At 43.5% G+C, this 20993-nt stretch overlaps 1 protein-coding gene across 1 annotated transcript in view; it reads left to right on the forward strand.

Annotated features, from left to right (window-relative positions):
* Positions 1–1894: 1894 nt before the first annotated feature.
* Positions 1895–20993, forward strand: part of LOC144671644 (cell adhesion molecule CEACAM3-like) — a 206201-nt gene continuing 187102 nt past the window's right edge. The window contains exons 1-3 of the mRNA XM_078533650.1: positions 1895–2012; positions 2177–2494; positions 12626–12943. Coding sequence (XP_078389776.1) covers positions 1961–2012; positions 2177–2494; positions 12626–12943 — 688 coding nt within the window. The 5' untranslated portion in view covers positions 1895–1960. The remainder of the gene's footprint in view (positions 2013–2176; positions 2495–12625; positions 12944–20993) is intronic.

Consider the following 20993-nt stretch of genomic DNA (forward strand, 5'->3'; position numbering starts at 1 on the left):
AGGAGAACAGTCCCAACATCTCCAATCTATCCTCATAGCTGAAGTTTCTCATCCTTGGAGCCATTCTTGTAACCCTCTTCTGCATTCTCTCCAATGTGTTCACACCTTTCCTATAATGTGGCACCCAGAACTGTAAACAACATTCCAGCAGAGGTTTAATGAGTGCCTTACATAAATTCAGTATAACTCCCCTGCTGTTGTGCTCTATGCCCCTATTAATAAAGCCCAGGAAACTATATGCTTTCTTAACTGCTCTCTCCACCTGTCCTTCTACCTCCAATGATCTATGCACATATACACCCAGGTCTTTCTGCTCCTGCACCCTCTTCAAAATTTCACCCCTTATTTTATATTGTCTGTCCATGTTCTTCCTACCAAAATGTATCACCTCACACTTCTCCGCATTGCATTTCATCTGCCACCTATCTGCTGAATCCACCAACTTGTCTATGTCCTCTTGAAGTTCCACACCATCCTCCTTACAGTTCACTACACTCCCAAGCTTCATATCATCTGCATACTTTGAAATTGTCCCCTGCACACCAAGATCGAGATCATTAATATATATGAGAAAAAGCAAGGGTCCCAATACCGACCCCTGGGGAACTCCACTACAAACCTTCCTCCAGCCCGAAAAATATTCATTGACCATTACTCTCTGCTTCCTATTTTTCAGCCAACTTTGTATCCACGTTGCTACTATCCCTTTGATTCCATGAGCAATAACTTTTCTCACAAGTCTGTTCTGTGGCACTGTATCAAATGCCTTATGAAAATCCATGTACACCGCATCAACAGCATTACGCTCATCGACCTTTTCTGTTAGCTCTTCAAAAAAACTCCAGCAAGGTAGTTAACTACGATTCCCCCTTTAGAAATCTATGCTTCCTTATCAACCCATATTTTTCAGTGTGGCTACTAATTCTATCCAGAATAATTGTTTCAAGAATCTTGCCCACCACTGAAGTTAAACTGACGGGTCTGTCATTGGTGGGCTTATCCTCACATCCTTTTTTGAACAAGGGCAATTCTCCTGTCCTCTCTGAGTCTAGGGAGGACGGAATGATTATGGCCAGTGCCCCTGCAATTTCTATTCTCACTTCCTTCAATATCCTTGGATGCATCTCATCCAGTCAGGTGCCTTGTCAACTTAAGTACCGACAGTCTATTCAACACTTCCTCCTTATCAGTTTTGAACTCTTCTAGTGACAGAGTTTCCTCGTCTACCACCATGGCCCGGAGAAGAAAAGTATAGGTCAGTGGTTTGGTACAGCTGTTACTATAACTATTGAACACAGCTGCATTCTTCTTTCCTAAATGATTAATCTTCCTGAAGTCAGTGACAATTTCAGACCGCAGAGTGTACAGAGTTACCATGTTTACAAATAGCAGCAGTCAAGCAACACCCTCATCTTGTAAACCAGATAGGTTTCTACAACAATTGGGAATTGTTTCATGGTCATCATTAAACCCTTAATTCCAGATTTTTATTGGATTCAAATTTCACCATCTGCTATGGTGGGATTTGAACCCTAGTACCCAGAGCATTACCCTGGGTCTCTGGATTACTAATCCAGTGACAATACCACTGTGCCACCACCTCCCCAAGGTACCCTCATCTTGTACGTGCTGGAGGGAACTGGTGATCGGAATTGGGGTGAGGGCAGCTGATTGAAGTGCGGAAGGGGGTAAGGTTGAGTGTGGCGGAGAAGACGGAACGGGGAACAGGGATGGTGATCCAAGTGGGGAGAGGGCGAGAGATCAGAGTGGCGAAGGAACAGAAATCAACGAAAGAGTAGGAAAAAGCAAGGATGAAAAGCCTGAAGTTGCCAGTCAGGTGTACAGTGCTCGGTCCAATCAGCATTGCCGCTTCAGTAAATGATTGAACTTATCTGCTCTGTACACCCGGAAGAGCGGATCAGTCACCGAGTGTAACAGGGAGTGGCGCGGTTACCTCAGGATGGGGAGACTGACGCTTATCGCGGTCGCTGTTTGCTTATTGATATCTGTGGGTGAGGATCACTTTCTCATGTCAGTTCTTTTAGTGACTGGAGAAACAGGACAGCAACAGATTGTCAGAGAAAATCAGGAAATGCTGTTATTATCACTTTAGAAAAGTCGATGTTGTGTCGAGTTTCTCGTTGCTTCGTCCTTAATGCTGATTTTCTTTCTTTAGCTGAGCCCCAGGGTTTCACTATCCTGACAGAAAACAGGCGGATTAATGTGCGCGTCGGAGGAAACGCATTGTTTTCAGTGAAGCCGTCAGCCGCGGTAAATTCTGGAAACTGGGATTTCAGAGGGAAAACTGTCGGTCAGTGGATCGGGACAACTGTTGGTTTCAATACTGAGTACATAACACGGGCTGAGATCTTCCCCGCTAACGGATCACTCCTGCTGAAGTCAGTGACAGTTTCGGACAGTGGAGATTACACTGTTAGCATGCATCCAGTTAATGGCAGTGCAGCAACAAAAACCATCGCTCTGCACGTCCTTGGTAAGTGGCCCGTCTTGTCTCACAGCGCGCGCGCGCGATGACGCCACCGTGATGACGTCAATAGAAGCAACGGGCGAATGAGCGGAGAGACCCTGGCTCCATTGGCAAGATGCTCCGGTTTTGGTATAAGGAAGGTGACCAACTCTTATGAAATAAAACAAGGGACACCTTCGACCATGGGACGGGGGGGTGGGTAGGAGGTGCTACTGATTATATCTCACCCTGATGGCATGTGCACAAAAAAACAAATCCAGACATGAAAAGTCCATAGGAGACCCCCAGGGCCAGTGTCCCACAGAGTCATACAGACTGGAAACGTTGACTCTGTTTCTCCCTCCACACATGCTGCCAGACCTGCTGAGTCTTTCCAGCACTTTCTGATTTTATTTCAGAGTCCCACAGGTTCTCCTAGAAATATGGGACAGTAGGTAAGGGACATGTCAGAAACAGTCAAAATAAGGGCAATCCCTTAAATTGAGGGACAGCTGGTCACCCTGGCGGCGAGGATTGTTCATGAATTGTTGTGAGTGCACTCAGGGTGCCTGGGGCTGGGGGTGGGGGGGTGCAGAGCATCGCCCTGAGCGTTGCCCTCGGATGACCAAACGGTTTTACCTGATGTATGGAGGAATCTTCGGAAAAGAGGTTGTTTTAAAAAGAAATGTTGCCAGTCAGCGTTGCAGCAATTGCTGTCCAGATGGGCACTGGAGTGGGAGGCGTGAGGAGGCACATCGATTGGGGCACCATAGCTATAGGTGGTTTGGGAGCGGTCCTCTGCTGAACCCTCACATCCCCACAAAATGTAAACAGCGGGCTGCTCCCAGCCTACTTCAGGATTTTAGTCCGCCAATCCCGCCCCATGCTACTGTGCTGATGGATAACACCGTGGACCCCCCTGATCACAGAACTAAGTGCACTAAGACTCCAATAAATCTCTCCTCTCCAGCATGTTAGTCCATTAACTCTGCAGGCTGAATTTGCATTATAACAAATCCATTGTCAGAAAATGATAATACCCCAATCATTACATAAACGTACCCTAATTTAGGCGTGGTATTTCCGCATAATCTGTGCCCAGATGCCAGAATAATCTGGACAGGATCAAATGAAACAGCGCTAAATGAAGCAGAATTTTAAACACAAGTGAGTTACACCCATAACCATTTAATGCTGACGTATCCAAATCTTTTCGGCTGGTTTAGATGTCCATTCGCCCGATACAATCCCACCCCCCCATCCTGGTCAGAGTGAGTCTCCAGCGATTCCACCTGTTCAGGGTGTTTTTATCGCATTGCGCCCAGAATCTCAAATGCACAGGCACCCCTGCTCACATGAATGCTAAGTTCCAGTTACTAATTGATTGCACTGATATTCGAACATAAGCTAATGGGTTTCATAGAGTCTTGACAGTAACTTCACCTCAGCAAAGCTGTTGCAGTGTCCAGAGTTTTCTAGGTGATTTTCAATGATTGTGCTCCGAATGGAAACTCCATGCCTTGCTATCTCAATATTTCTTAGAGTAAATTAATAATCTTTGGATATTTTCGGTCTTATAATTTCACATAAGTAAAACTAAATTACTGCTTCCCATCAGGCTGATCCTAATTTGGGGAAAGCATTGTTAATATTTCTGGAAAAAAACATTCCCGTGTTTTTGCCTTTCTGTCCCCAAATACATTTAATTAGCCCGTGTCAGAGAATGTTAATAGAAACAAATACAATTGACAGGTGCTCAAGGGTTTGCTGCAGATAATTCTGAAGAAATGAATAGCAGAGCGAAAGAACAATGGTTGTGATACACATCAGGATCCTTCCTGTTTCAGATCAATAAAAATACAGCACGATATGTATTAAAATGATGTATAGCTAAGCTATGTTAATTTGAAAATGTTTTCTGTTATTGCTTGCTGAGGGAGTGGTTACTTTGGTCGAAATATGCGTGCTAGCTGGTTGATATCTGATCTAGCACATAAAACACTGTCTGACCTCCACTGAGTGTTAAGAAATAGAGATAGCTTAAGTCAGTTATACTTGTAATTGTGGGTGTGAGGAATGGGTTTTAGCTTTAAAGTTTCAGTTTGATTTGTATTTCTGTATCTCTATGTTAAGAAAGGTCAAATGGAGTTTTAGTTTCACTTTAAAAGGCTGCTTGCATTTCTAATGAGATGTTCACGACCATTATGAAGTGAAATTAAACAAAAAGATTAGGAAGAACAGTGCTGTTGCCTAGCACACAGAAGAAGACAGCAGTTTGCTTTGGAAGCTGTTTGAGTTCAGTTGGTTTGATGGCAGCCGTGAAGCAGAAACAGCCTAAAAGGGGACAGATAGCAAGTCCCAAGCTAAGAAAAATTCAAAAGTCCAGGGGAGTGGAAGAAGGGAAAGTCCAAAGAAGACGCCCTAGTTAAAGGGAAGACAGGAATGTGGGAAAACGTCCTATTAAGTAAAGTTAAGAGTGAGGGGCAGAGAGAAAGGCTCCAAGCTTCAGATTTAAAGTGAGAACAAGAAGCAAGAATGTTCAGAGGCAACTGAAGGTCTGTAATTCTTTACTATGGGCATGTGAAGCAGTGGTGTACTGTTAAGGCTGAGTTGGTGAGAGAGAGTGAATGGAAGGCAGCTTGAGTGCATGTGGTGACCCAAGGAAGAGGAACATCAGAAGGAGAGTTTGAAACCTTGGAGGTGAGCCCTTGTGGAAGGTGCCTGAATGAAAATGTCAGTTTGGAAAAAGATTCCAAGGTGAGGTCCTGGTGGGTGGAGATTAAAATCCCTTGTGAAGGACAGAATTCAGTGAGACTGGTTGGCTCACTGTGTGGCAAGCATCTGGGGGGAGTCGAGGAGAGACCCATCTGTTTGAGGTGGCATATGTCACTTGGTTTCAGAGTGTGGTGTGTCTGACCACAGGGTGTCATAGGGTTACATGGATTGTGTACTTACTGTGAACATTAGAGTATAAGATAGCTTTTCTAACTTGTGTTATCCTTACAAATCTGTATACATCTGTAACCCATATAGTTGTGGGCGAAGGAGTATTGCAATATAGTTCATCTTTTCTTGTTGAATAAATGTTTTGTTCTTTTGTTAAAAGTTCATCAGTTGATTCCTATGTCTCTGTTCAGCAGCTACTCTCCATGTATCTAAGCAAACAAAATAAAAGTTAGGATCGATCAAGCTGGGTTCAACTCTGGGATCAGGCTTGCCCAGGGGTAATCTCAGCTGGGATAATAACACTGGGGCATGGGTCCCCCTCTGGGCACCACACTTTAGGAAGGTTGTAAAGGCATTGGAGTGGATGCAGAAAAGATTCATGAGAATTGCTCCAGCTTTGTAGATAGATTGCAGAAGTTGGGACTGTTCGCCTCGGAGAAGAGAAGGTTGAGAGGAATTTAGAGGTTTTCAAAAGCACGAGTGATCTTGACGGAGTAAATAGGGAGAAACTGTTCCTATTGGTGGAAGGATTGAGAACCAGAGAGCACATTGGACCTATACTCATTAGAGTTTAGAAGATTGATGGGTGATTTTATTGAAACGTAAGATTCTGAGGGAGCTTCACAGGGTGGATGCTGAGAGGATGTTTCCTGTTGTGGAAAATCTAGAACTAGAGGGTACAGTTTCAGAATAAGGGGTCTCCCATTTAAGATGGAGCTGTGGATGAATTTCTTCTCTCAAAGGAACGCTAATCTTTGGAATTCTCTTCCCCAGAAAGCAGTGGAGGCTGGGTCATTGAATATATTCAAGACAGATTTTTGATCTACAAGGGAGTCAGGATTTTAAAAAAATTCTTTCAAGAGATGTGGACGTCACTGGCAAGGCCAGCATTTGTTGCCCATCCCTAATTACCCTTAAGAAGGTGATGGTGAGTCACCTTCTTGAACTTCTGCAGTCCATGTGGTGCAGGTACACCCACGGCATTGTTAGGGAGTTCCAGGATTTTGATCCCATGACAGTGAAGGCATTCTTATATAGTTCCAAGTCAGGATGGTGTGTGGCTTGGAGGGGAAACTGCAGGAGGTGGAGTTCCCATGCATCTACTGCATGTTTCCTTCTAGGAGGTAGAGGTTGTGTTTGGAAGGTCTAAGGAGCCTTGGTGAGTTGCTGTTGGGCATCTTGTAGATAGTACACACTGCTGTCACTGTGCGTCGGTGGTGGAGGGAGTGAATGTTTAAGGCAGTGGATGAGCTGCTGATCAAGTGGGCTGCTTTGTCCTGATGGTGCTTGAGTGTTGTTGGATGAGCTGCCCTCATCCAGGCAAGTGAACAGTATTCCATCGCACTCTTGACTTATGTCTTGTAGATGGTAGACAGGCTTTAGGGAGTCAGGAGGCGAGTTAATCACCACAGAATTGCCAGCCTCTGACCTGCTCTTGTAGTCACTGTATTTATATGGTTGGCCCAGTTCAGTTTTTGGTTAATGGTAACCCCCAGGATGTTGATAGTGGGCGATGGGGGTGCGGGATTCAGTGATGCCATTGAATGTCAAGGGGAGATGGTTGTAGGAGATGGTCATTGCCTGGCACTTGTGTGGCATGAATGTTACTTGTCACTTATCAGCCCAAGCATGGATATTGTGCAGGTCTTCCTGCATATAGGAGTAATATACAAGGATGCAGTTGCCCTCAGTGGCAGCTTTGCAAATCATTTATGCCTAACTCACCTCCACACTGTCCTTCCATTACTAACCCATTCTCCTTCTCATTAGCCCTTGCCCCATCACCTGCTCAGTACTACCACTATGTCTACTACTTGTGTTTTAAATGTGGCATCCTCCACCTCCATGTCCTACTTTCATTCACCTGACTTTCATATATCCATTCACTCCCCAGCTCTCACTTGCTTCCTCAAAAGTGGGTGGGGTGAGTCCAGAGCTTCTCACTTTCAACCTGTTTCCCTCCTTAATACCTGCTACCATCCCTTCCTATCTGTATCATCACAGAGGTTTTTTTTTGCTATCCCAATTAAACATTAAAAAGCTATCAAATTAGAATCAGGCAAAGCATTCTGTTTTTCTCTCAGTCTGTTTCTCCCTCTTTATATCAAAGTTCGAAGCAATTAACATGTTAGCTTTTCAGCTAATGGGCACAAATCTCATTACTTTCTGGCTTCAAAATTATTGCTTTTTTAAATAGTTGCAAAAAAAGTGTTCTTTCAAGCATGAATTATCTATGTAAAGCAGTTTCTCTGCTGGAACACAATGCAAGAGATCCACAGTTATTAAATCAGTATTCATTTTTTCCCTGTGACATCCAGGCATGGACACAGAGAACATCTATTTATTAAGAACATCTTTGATTTTTAAAAATGTCTGGGCAAACTTTCTAAGCTATGTCTTGCAGCTTTTCCTTCAAACAAGCTGAACACTAACTTTTAGAAGCTTAATAAACAGATGCCATCAATTTAGCTGATTGATGTAGATCTATACTAGAAAATCAGGTATTAGAGCATGTACAATCCAAATTCAGCTACCAAGGTCACAGTTTTGGAGATAAATATAAACTGAAAAGTTAACTCTGTCCCTGTTGTATTTTCCTGAGATCCTCTGACTTCAGATTTTGCCATCCACCAAGACCATAAGGCATAGGAGCAGAAGTAGGCCATTCGGCCCATCGAGTCTGCTCCCTCATTCAATGAGATCATGGCTGATCTGATAATCCTCAACTCCACTTTCCTGCCTTTTCCCCAAAACCCTTGATTTCCTTTCAGATTAAAAATCTGTCTATCGCAGACTTAACAACCCAGCCTCTACAGCCCTCTGTGGTAAAGAATTCCATGGATTGACTACACTCTGAGAGAAGTAATTCCTCCTCCTCTCTGTTTTAAATGGGCGCCCCCTTACTCTGAGATTATGCCTTCTGGTGCTCGACTCTCGCACAAGGGGAAACAATCTCTCAGCATCTACCCTGTCAAGTCCCCTAAGAATCTTATATGTTTCAATAAGGTTGCCTCTCATTCTTTTAAGCTCCAATGAGTACAGGCCCAACCTACTCAAGCTCTCCTCATAAGAAAATCCCTCCATCCCTGGGATCAACCGAGTGAACCTTTTCTGGACTGCCTCCAATGCCAGTTTATCTTTCCTTAGATAAGGGGACCAAAACTGTTCACAGTATTCTAGTTGTGGTCTAACTAGTGCCTTGTATAGTTTTAGCAAGGCTTTCACTGTCTGAAAATAATTATAAAGGCACAAAGCACAGAATGTGATCATTTGGCTAAGTCTTTGGAAGACTATCCGATTAGTATTTCATTGCAACCCTGGATTTTTTTCATGTTCAATTATTGATTCAATTCCTTTTTGAAAGTTACTATTGAATCTGTTCCCACCCTTTTTCAGCCACTACATTCCAGATGACAAAAGGAGGAACAATGTCTTTGTTTATGAGCAAAGAGTTGCACACTTGATATGAACCTACCTCCTGCAGATTTTCCACAATTTCTAATATATAACAATTCATAATCTGTGGAATGACTTTCCAGTCAGGAGAAGAGCGCCCGGTCCAATCAGCATTGACACATTAGCAAACTGATCTGTTCTGTACACCAGAAAGAGCGGATCAGTCACCAGCGCGATTCTCTCAGGATGATGGAGACTGACACCACGGTCCATTCATCCAGAATTAGCCATAGTCTACGAGGGGTCATAGGCATCTCTCTCTGTCACTGCAATTCTGAGTGTCACTGTCATTCCTCCCTCTGTCCAGCTTGTTTTGCCCACCCATCCAGTCCTAGCCTGCCTCTGACCTGGGCTGTCATTTCCTGATGTTTCACCTTCTCTTGTTCCCAGCACCAGATTCCCACTCTGTCTTTTCCATTGGTGATACTTTCCCAATTTCTGTTAACGCTGCAATTTCATTGACTCTTCACTCTGTCCAGCTGATCCTAAGAGACCCTTCACTAGAGCTCTATTTCAAAAGCTGTAATCTTCTTCTCATCGGCCTCATTGAGTGTCCAGCTCTTGCACTTATACGGCACAATGCTCCACACCAGGGATTTTGCAAGGTGCTTTCTCAAGTGCAAGCCGATGTTGGATACCTTGCATATTTCATTCAGCTGACGAGTTATAGGATGCGCAGTTGCTAGTCTTGCAGTGATTTCAATGCTGCTATCCCCATTTGTTATCACTTTCGATCCCAGAAATTGAAATTGATCTTCATTGCAATGATTGCCAACCGAAATGCCACTGTTCTCAGCGCAAATTGTCATCAAGTATATCTGGTTATTCAGACTTGACTTTCTCATCTCTTCAGCCAGAACTTACCATGGCAGTTGTTTGTTTATTGATAACTGAGGGCAAGGAGCATTTACCTGTATCATTGCTTTCAATGATGAGAGAAACAAGGCAGCACGTGATTATCATAAAAAAGTTAGATTAAGACCCACAAAGGATGAGGTTATCACTTTATAAAAGTATATATTGTGACGAATTTGATCATTTCTTTTTACTTTTTCCTTAATGTTGATTTTATTTTCTCAGCCGAGCTTTGGGGTTTTATCACCTTGACAGAAAACAGTCAAATGAATGTGTCTGTTTTTCAGTGAAATCGACAGCAAAAATGAAGAATGGGGCTGGGACTTCACAGAATCACAGTAGTTCAACGGCACAGAAGGAGGTCATTTGGTCCACCATGTCTGCACCAGCTCTCCAAATGAGCATTATGACTTAGTGCCTTTGCCCTGCCTTTTCCCCTGCACATTGTTTCTATTCAAATAATCATCTAATGCCCGCTTGAATGCCTCAAATGAACCCGCCTCCACCACACTTCCAGGCAGTGCATTTCACACCCGAATCACTCGTTGTGTGAAAAAGTTTTTTCCTCGCGTCACACTTGCTCCTTTTGCAAATCACTTTCAATCTCTGCCCTCTCGTTCTTGATCCTTTTACGAGCAGGAGCAGCTTCTCCCTATCTACTCTATCAAGCCCCCTCATGATTTTGAACATCTGTATCAAATCTCCTCTTAGCCTTCTTCTCTCCAAGGAGAACAGTCCCAACATCTCCAATCTATCCTCATAGCTGAAGTTTCTCATCCTTGGAGCCATTCTTGTAACCCGCTTCTGCATTCTCTCCAATGTGTTCACACCTTTCCTATAATGTGGCACCCAGAACTGTAAACAACATTCCAGCAGAGGTTTAATGAGTGCCTTACATAAATTCAGTATAACTCCCCTGCTGTTGTGCTCTATGCCCCTATTAATAAAGCCCAGGAAACTATATGCTTTCTTAACTGCTCTCTCCACCTGTCCTTCTACCTCCAATGATCTATGCACATATACACCCAGGTCTTTCTGCTCCTGCACCCTCTTCAAAATTTCACCCCTTATTTTATATTGTCTGTCCATGTTCTTCCTACCAAAATGTATCACCTCACACTTCTCCGCATTGCATTTCATCTGCCACCTATCTGCTGAATCCACCAACTTGTCTATGTCCTCTTGAAGTTCCACACCATCCTCCTTACAGTTCACTACACTCCCAAGCTTCATATCATCTGCATACTTTGAAATTGTCCCCTGCACACCAAGATCGAGATCATTAATATATATGAGAAAAAGCAAGGGTCCCAATACCGACCCCTGGGGAACTCCACTACAAACCTTCCTCCAGCCCGAAAAATATTCATTGACCATTACTCTCTGCTTCCTATTTTTCAGCCAACTTTGTATCCACGTTGCTACTATCCCTTTGATTCCATGAGCAATAACTTTTCTCACAAGTCTGTTCTGTGGCACTGTATCAAATGCCTTATGAAAATCCATGTACACCGCATCAACAGCATTACGCTCATCGACCTTTTCTGTTACCTCTTCAAAAAAACTCCAGCAAGGTAGTTAACTACGATTCCCCCTTTAGAAATCTATGCTTCCTTATCAACCCATATTTTTCGGTGTGGCTACTAATTCTATCCAGAATAATTGTTTCAAGAATCTTGCCCACCACTGAAGTTAAACTGACGGGTCTGTCATTGGTGGGCTTATCCTCACAACCTTTTTTGAACAAGGGCAATTCTCCTGTCCTCTCTGAGTCTAGGGAGGACGGAATGATTATGGCCTGTGCCCCTGCAATTTCTATTCTCACTTCCTTCAATATCCTTGGATGCATCTCATCCAGTCAGGTGCCTTGTCAACTTAAGTACCGACAGTCTATTCAACACTTCCTCCTTATCAGTTTTGAACTCTTCTAGTGACAGAGTTTCCTCGTCTACCACCATGGCCCGGAGAAGAAAAGTATAGGTCAGTGGTTTGGTACAGCTGTTACTATAACTATTGAACACAGCTGCATTCTTCTTTCCTAAATGATTAATCTTCCTGAAGTCAGTGACAATTTCAGACCGCAGAGTGTACAGGGTTACCATGTTTACAAATAGCGGCAGTCAAGCAACACCCTCATCTTGTAAACCAGATAGGTTTCTACAACAATTGGGAATTGTTTCATGGTCATCTTTAAACCCTTAATTCCAGATTTTTATTGGATTCAAATTTCACCATCTGCTATGGTGGGATTTGAACCCTAGTCCCCAAAGCATTACCCTGGGTCTCTGGATTACTAATCCAGTGACAATACCACTGTGCCACCACCTCCCCAAGGTACCCTCATCTTGTACGTGCTGGAGGGAACTGGTGATCGGAATTGGGGTGAGGGCAGCTGATTGAAGTGCGGAAGGGGGTAAGGTTGAGTGTGGCGGAGAAGACGGAACGGGGAACAGGGATGGTGATCCAAGTGGGGAGAGGGCGAGAGATCAGAGTGGCGAAGGAACAGAAATCAACGAAAGAGTAGGAAAAAGCAAGGATGAAAAGCCTGAAGTTGCCAGTCAGGTGTACAGTGCTCGGTCCAATCAGCATTGCCGCTTCAGTAAATGATTGAACTTATCTGCTCTGTGCACCAGGAAGAGCGGATCAGTCGCCGAGTGTAACAGGGAGTGGCGCGGTTACCTCAGGATGGGGAGACTGACACTTACCGCGGTCGCTGTTTGCTTATTGATATCTGTGGGTGAGGATCACTTTCTCATGTCAGTTCTTTTAGTAACTAGAGAAACAGGACAGCAAGAGATTGTCAGAGAAAATCAGGAAATGCTGTTATTATCTCTTTATAAAAGTCGATGTTGTGTCGAGTTTCTCGTTGCTTCGCCCTTAATGCTGATTTTCTTTCCTTAGCTGAGCCCCAGGGTTTCACTATCCTGACAGAAAACAGTCAGATTAATGTGACTGTCGGAGGAAACGCATTGTTTTCCGTGAAGCCGTCAGCCACGGTGAGGGCTGGAAACTGGGATTTAAGAGGGAAAACTGTCGGTCTGTGGATCGAGTCAAATATTGTTATCGATAATGTGTACAAAACACGGGCTGAGATCTTCGCCGCTAACGGATCACTCCTGCTGAAGTCAGTGACAGTTTCGGACAGTGGAGATTACACTATTAGCATGACTCCAGTTAATGGCAGTGCAACAACAAAAACCATAGCTCTGCAGGTCCTGGGTAAGTGGCCCGTCTTGTCTCACAGCGCGCGCGCGCGATGACGCCACCGTGATGACGTCAATAGAAGCAACGGGCGAATGAGCGGAGAGACCCTGGCTCCATTGGCAAGATGCTCCGGTTTTGGTATAAGGAAGGTGACCAACTCTTATGAAATAAAACAAGGGACACCTTCGACCATGGGACGGGGGCGGGGGGTAGGAGGTGCTACTGATCATATCTCACCCTGATGGCATGTGCACAAAAAAACAAATCCAGACATGAAAAGTCCATAGGAGACCCCCAGGGCCAGTGTCCCACAGAGTCATACAGACTGGAAACGTTGACTCTGTTTCTCCCTCCACACATGCTGCCAGACCTGCTGAGTCTTTCCAGCACTTTCTGATTTTATTTCAGAGTCCCACAGGTTCTCCTAGAAATATAGGACAATAGGTAAGGGACATGTCAGAAACTGTCAAAATAAGGGCAATCCCTTAAATTGAGGGACAGCTGGTCACCCTGGCGGCGAGGATTGTTTATGAATTGTTGTGAGTGCACTCAGGGTGCCTGGGGCTGGGGGTGGGGGGGTGCAGAGCATCACCCTGAGCGTTGCCCTCGGATGACCAAACGGTTTTACCTGATGTATGGAGGAATCTTCGGAAAAGAGGTTGTTTTAAAAAGAAATGTTGCCAGTCAGGGTTGCAGCAATTGCTGTCCAGATGGGCACTGGAGTGGGAGGCGTGAGGAGGCACATCGATTGGGGCACCATAGCTATAGGTGGTTTGGGAGCGGTCCTCTGCTGAACCCTCACATCCCCACAAAATGTAAACAGCGGGCTGCTCCCAGCCTACTTCAGGATTTTAGTCCGCCAATCCCGCCCCATGCTACTGTGCTGATGGATAACACCATGGACCCCCCTGATCACAGAACTAAGTGCACTAAGACTCCAATAAATCTCTCCTCTCCAGCATGTTAGTCCATTAACTCTGCAGGCTGAATTTGCATTATAACAAATCCATTGTCAGAAAATGATAATACCCCAATCATTACATAAACGTACCCTAATTTAGGCGTGGTATTTCCGCATAATCTGTGCCCAGATGCCAGGATAATCTGGACAGGATCAAATGAAACAGCGCTAAATGAAGCAGAATTTTAAACACAAGTGAGTTACACCCATAACCATTTAATGCTGACGTATCCAAATCTTTTCGGCTGGTTTAGATGTCCATTCGCCCGATACAATCCCACCCCCCCATCCTGGTCAGAGTGAGTCTCCAGCGATTCCACCTGTTCAGGGTGTTTTTATCGCATTGCGCCCAGAATCTCAAATGCACAGGCACCCCTGCTCACATGAATGCTAAGTTCCAGTTACTAATTGATTGCACTGATATTCGAACATAAGCTAATGGGTTTCATAGAGTCTTGACAGTAACTTCACCTCAGCAAAGCTGTTGCAGTGTCCAGAGTTTTCTAGGTGATTTTCAATGATTGTGCTCCGAATGGAAACTCCATGCCTTGCTATCTCAATATTTCTTAGAGTAAATTAATAATCTTTGGATATTTTCGGTCTTATAATTTCACATAAGTAAAACTAAATTACTGCTTCCCATCAGGCTGATCCTAATTTGGGGAAAGCATTGTTAATATTTCTGGAAAAAAACATTCCCGTGTTTTTGCCTTTCTGTCCCCAAATACATTTAATTAGCCCGTGTCAGAGAATGTTAATAGAAACAAATACAATTGACAGGTGCTCAAGGGTTTGCTGCAGATAATTCTGAAGAAATGAATAGCAGAGCGAAAGAACAATGGTTGTGATACACATCAGGATCCTTCCTGTTTCAGATCAATAAAAATACAGCACGATATGTATTAAAATGATGTATAGCTAAGCTATGTTAATTTGAAAATGTTTTCTGTTATTGCTTGCTGAGGGAGTGGTTACTTTGGTCGAAATATGCGTGCTAGCTGGTTGATATCTGATCTAGCACATAAAACACTGTCTGACCTCCACTGAGTGTTAAGAAATAGAGATAGCTTAAGTCAGTTATACTTGTAATTGTGGGTGTGAGGAATGGGTTTTAGCTTTAAAGTTTCAGTTTGATTTGTATTTCTGTATCTCTATGTTAAGAAAGGTCAAATGGAGTTTTAGTTTCACTTTAAAAGGCTGCTTGCATTTCTAATGAGATGTTCACGACCATTATGAAGTGAAATTAAACAAAAAGATTAGGAAGAACAGTGCTGTTGCCTAGCACACAGAAGAAGACAGCAGTTTGCTTTGGAAGCTGTTTGAGTTCAGTTGGTTTGATGGCAGCCGTGAAGCAGAAACAGCCTAAAAGGGGACAGATAGCAAGTCCCAAGCTAAGAAAAATTCAAAAGTCCAGGGGAGTGGAAGAAGGGAAAGTCCAAAGAAGACGCCCTAGTTAAAGGGAAGACAGGAATGTGGGAAAACGTCCTATTAAGTAAAGTTAAGAGTGAGGGGCAGAGAGAAAGGCTCCAAGCTTCAGATTTAAAGTGAGAACAAGAAGCAAGAATGTTCAGAGGCAACTGAAGGTCTGTAATTCTTTACTATGGGCATGTGAAGCAGTGGTGTACTGTTAAGGCTGAGTTGGTGAGAGAGAGTGAATGGAAGGCAGCTTGAGTGCATGTGGTGACCCAAGGAAGAGGAACATCAGAAGGAGAGTTTGAAACCTTGGAGGTGAGCCCTTGTGGAAGGTGCCTGAATGAAAATGTCAGTTTGGAAAAAGATTCCAAGGTGAGGTCCTGGTGGGTGGAGATTAAAATCCCTTGTGAAGGACAGAATTCAGTGAGACTGGTTGGCTCACTGTGTGGCAAGCATCTGGGGGGAGTCGAGGAGAGACCCATCTGTTTGAGGTGGCATATGTCACTTGGTTTCAGAGTGTGGTGTGTCTGACCACAGGGTGTCATAGGGTTACATGGATTGTGTACTTACTGTGAACATTAGAGTATAAGATAGCTTTTCTAACTTGTGTTATCCTTACAAATCTGTATACATCTGTAACCCATATAGTTGTGGGCGAAGGAGTATTGCAATATAGTTCATCTTTTCTTGTTGAATAAATGTTTTGTTCTTTTGTTAAAAGTTCATCAGTTGATTCCTATGTCTCTGTTCAGCAGCTACTCTCCATGTATCTAAGCAAACAAAATAAAAGTTAGGATCGATCAAGCTGGGTTCAACTCTGGGATCAGGCTTGCCCAGGGGTAATCTCAGCTGGGATAATAACACTGGGGCATGGGTCCCCCTCTGGGCACCACACTTTAGGAAGGTTGTAAAGGCATTGGAGTGGATGCAGAAAAGATTCATGAGAATTGCTCCAGCTTTGTAGATAGATTGCAGAAGTTGGGACTGTTCGCCTCGGAGAAGAGAAGGTTGAGAGGAATTTAGAGGTTTTCAAAAGCACGAGTGATCTTGACGGAGTAAATAGGGAGAAACTGTTCCTATTGGTGGAAGGATTGAGAACCAGAGAGCACATATTTAAGGTAATTGGCAAACTAAGCAATGGTGACATGAGGAAAAGCTTTTCTTTACGCAGGTATGGTTAGGATCTGGAATGTAAACGTGAGAGTATGGTGAATGTGGGTTCAATCAAGGCATCCAACAGGGAATTGGATTATTAACTGCAAAAGAGAATTGCCTAGGGCTATGGGGAAATGGTGAGGGAGTAGCACTAGTTCGGTAGTAAAGAATTTGAAAATTGCAGAAAAGAGAGATATGTTGCTGAAGCGTTTCATCTTACACCTATCAGGACAAGTGGAAGAATGCCAAATTCCAAACCATCACAACAAAGTAAGGTCAACTCTAATTGGCTGGCACAAAAAAATGGGAAACTATAGGCTCCGCAAGTCAATTTGATTACATTTAAATAATCAATTAACTAATTGCTCCAAGGTGTTTCAAAAATGGTGCAAGGCTTGAACATATCCCTTTTTGCAGAGAATGGGTCCCTTTATATGAATGTCTGACACTTCTGGCAAGTGTAAATGAGGCACATCACGCTGCTACTATGCAGTGGTTGTGCAAATGATATTTTCCTCTAACTGGTTGCTGTCATCAGTCCAGAAAGACGTTCTGCCTACCACAGGATTGAGTAACATTAATGCATGTATTTCAGTGCCAGTGAAATGCCACATATGTAGGCTATACATTCCAGTGATTGTTTGATCAAATCAAACAGCATGCTTCTTCAGTTGTTCATAATAGGTAGAGTACTGACTATCGTCCACCAGCCCCTGCTTGCAATACCCAAAACATAATGTTTACTGGTAGATGTGATTCCACAATTGGGCAGCACTTGCTGAACAATCCTGAGTGCGTTAATAGTTACACAGACAACCAATTTAAGATAAGTCGAACTTGTAACATAGCTCATTTACGCTTGCTAAACAGTCATACGCAGGGACCCATTCTCTGCAAACAAATGGAATATGCCCAAGCCTTGCACCTTTTTTGAATTACCTGGGAGCTTGCAGAACCGAGAGTTCCCATGGCTTTCACCCAGCTGAGCGGTCAACCTGCAAACTAATCAGCACCCTTCTCTCCTGTAATGTAAATTGTGGTGATCATTTGAATTTTGGCATTCTTAAGTTTGTCTTGATGAATGGAAGACAAAATGCTTCTTCAGCATGTCTCTCTCTTCAGCAATATTCGAGTGGCAGAGGGCTGCCGAGGGCTGACATGGACAAGATGGCCCAAATGCCCTCCTTCTGTGCTGTAACAATTCAATGATTCTATACAGTATTGGCAAATTCCTTACCTCAGCCTATGGTCCTCTGACTGGTTAAAAAATAGACAGTTACATTGCGCCTTTCACAAACTCAGGACCTTCAAAATCACTGTAGAGTCAACAAAGTACTTCTGAAGTGTAGCTGCCAATTTACGCACAGCAAGCTCCCATAAACAGCAATGTAAAAATGACTAGATAATATGCTTTGGCGATATTAGTTAAGGGATAAATATTGACCTAGTCATCAGGGATAACACCCCTTTTCTTCACTGGTATAGTGTAAAAGGAAGCTTTATGATCAGCTGAGATTGTAGAAGGGACATCACTTTAATGTCTTATCTGAAAGGTATCACCTCTAACAATTCCGCACTCCCTTAGTACTATACTGAACTGTCAGCTCAGACTTGGCGTGTAAGTCTCTGGGTTGGAACTTGAACCCACAACCTTCTAACTGGGAGGTGAGAATATTACCAACTAAGCCACGGTTAACATAGTCAAGAGCTTTGGATTGTAAATTCCCAGGATGGTACCTTGGTTGGTACTCCTGTAACCTTTGACCTCTGCCTATCTAAAGAAAGAACAATCTGCCTATTTGAGAAAGGACAATCATTTTCTTTACTGACAGCTTTAATTATCAGAGGAAATATCCATGACATTGAACTGACTGCATTAGATTTAGTTATCTTGCTTCATCATTTTTAAACTTACGCTGGAGTCAGTGCTATCTGCTGCATGCAGGCCTGGTATTTTTTTGTCGGTCAGCCATCCATCTTCCATGCATATGAATTTATTCCTTAAGGATTTAATAATGTCATATTTGATGCCTTAATGAGGTGTGGATCAGCATTCAATTCAGCTGATGGCATTGTGAAGCTCTTTCAGGCTGATTTTTATGAAGTATTTGTATGGGGAAACTGCCTAAGTCTAAAAATATATTTGGCAGCCACTGTTGATTTATTCAGATTTTTTATTTGCTATTAGAGGAAATGGGTATTTATATGATAGATCCTGGGATTTAATTCTCAGGTAACAGTTCCCATGAGAAACTCTTGATCAAAAGTTAAGAAAGGTGCCGATATATTTCCATGTTTATTGTTTTGGACCCAGTGATTGGTTAAGTGATATTCTCTACTTTATCTAACATTGCAATGTATTCTTACTTCCAATTTCCCTTCTTTGTTTTTTTTATAACGAGCAAATTTTTTCCTAGCAGCACGGTATTTTTCATAGGTTTGCAGGTATGTTGATCTTTTTTTTTGTCTCAGCTTTGCATACCCAACACTGGAAGAGATCATAGTTACTTCCACAAGCCAAATAATCTCAGTTCCTTTGTGCAGAAAGGTTAAGTGGTACTTTGTAATTTTCTGCATTGTGGTACTTCAAAGTAACTTCATTAAACCTGAGGCCGTGAAATGCTCTATATAAATGCAAGTCTTAGTTCTATAATAAGTGTACGTTTGCCCATGCTTAGTACAAAAATCAAAAAATGGAAATTAGGAAGTAATCAAAATTTAAATCAGGGTGCTCAACTTTGGGGGACACTTTGCTGGAGGAGCTGGGGTGTGCTATCAAGGCAGGGGGTGGAGGAGTTTGGGGTCTGGCAAGTCCACAGGAGTGAGGGGCTGGGGGAAGCTGATGAGGCCATGAGGGATAATGGGGTTGTCTGCCACTCCTGCCCCTCAAATGCCTTGGGCGGCCCCCTCCCTCTCATGTCTGCCCAGATGCCTTGTCTCCCACATATCTGCCTGGACTCCACCTCCCCACATGCCTACCCAGATCCCCGTTTCCACTTCAGGCCTGTCCAGAAACCGCCCCGCCCCGACCCCACCACCTTGGACACCATCCCCTCCCCCCGGACCTGCATGGACACCTTCCCAAATCTTCCCAGACACCTTTCCACAAACCCTCCCATCACACAGCCGCTCGGATCTGATGGGACCCTCACCACCCACCAAGACAACCTCCCCTTGACTATTGAGCCTGCCTGGACCCCCTCCCCCAAGACTCCCTCCAATCCACACCCTCCTGCCAGCCCGGAGTACCCTCCCCGACCATGCAACCACCCTGCCAAATGCAGACACCCTCCGCTTCCCCCATGGAAAAACTCCACACCCTGGATCCCCAGACACCCTCCCATCCAAACCCACACCCCAACCCAGGCGTGCCCCATGCACCCTCCTACACTTCCTGCCTGCCTGAACGGAACCCCTGCCCACCCTGTGGATCCTCTTATCACCTCAGCCTCGTGTTTTTGCCTCTTTGTCCAAATATCCAACTTGTTGTATTCCATCCACACAAGACTTCATTGCTCCACAAGGTACAGACTAATAGCTGGTCAGATTCCAGCATTTAACCTTTCATCCTTTTTGTTTACATTTACATACTTTGTAACTAATACACAGATAGGAACAAAGGGATATCTGTTGTGCGAATGAGACATATATATCTGCAGAGCAGATAAAAGTGAAATGTTACAAAGTAAACCTTATTTTGAGAATGATAGAATGAGCAGTGTGCCAAATTGATGGAGTACAAGTCTCTGCTGCGCTGTCTGAATCTCAGATACCAACATAGGGAACTTTGCATAGTTTAAGCTCCAAGCATCACAGGAATTATTTTCTATAAGAACCCACTGATAAACATTGAGTACACAAATGCAGCCTTAAGAATCTAGCATTCAAACCATCTTTTAAACTTACTTTTCAGGTGTGTTAACTACTCTCCTGTGTTTTGACAGAACCTGTTTCCAAGCCTAATGTTACCGCCAATGTCACCAACCCAGTAGAACACAATGACACCGTGACTCTGACGTGCTTCGCATCAGGCACCGCAGTTTCATATCAGTGGCTTGAAGACAATAGCACTATTATTCCTGATAACAGATTTATTCTAAGTGATGATAATAGAACTCTCAGTATATCTGGAGCGTTACGGTCTGATGGAGGATTCATGTGCTATGCATTCAACTCCTTTAGCGGAATGACAAGTGATCCATACAATCTAAATGTCAGCTGTAAGTTTCCCAATGGATCATTATTTTTATAACTTATTACCATTCCTGCTAAATTTGTGATTGGGAAAGAAAAAAAAATTGATCTTTTGCATATAACGATTACTTATTGAAACACGTAAAAATGGTGAGGCTCAGTAAATGGGGAGGCTCTGTGGATTGTGTTCCAAAGATTTGCATGCCTGAGAAACCTCATCAAAATCCTGGCAATTGCTTCATGACATTCATACAATACCAAGGGTAATTGGCTCTGAGTTTATTTAAAGAAGTAATCTTGAAATATTTTGATCTTTTTCAGACAGGACTGGTAATAATAATA

This window comes from Cetorhinus maximus, chromosome 33, assembly GCF_964194155.1.
Source record: "Cetorhinus maximus chromosome 33, sCetMax3.hap1.1, whole genome shotgun sequence".
NCBI classification, from domain to species: Eukaryota; Metazoa; Chordata; class Chondrichthyes; order Lamniformes; family Cetorhinidae; genus Cetorhinus; species Cetorhinus maximus.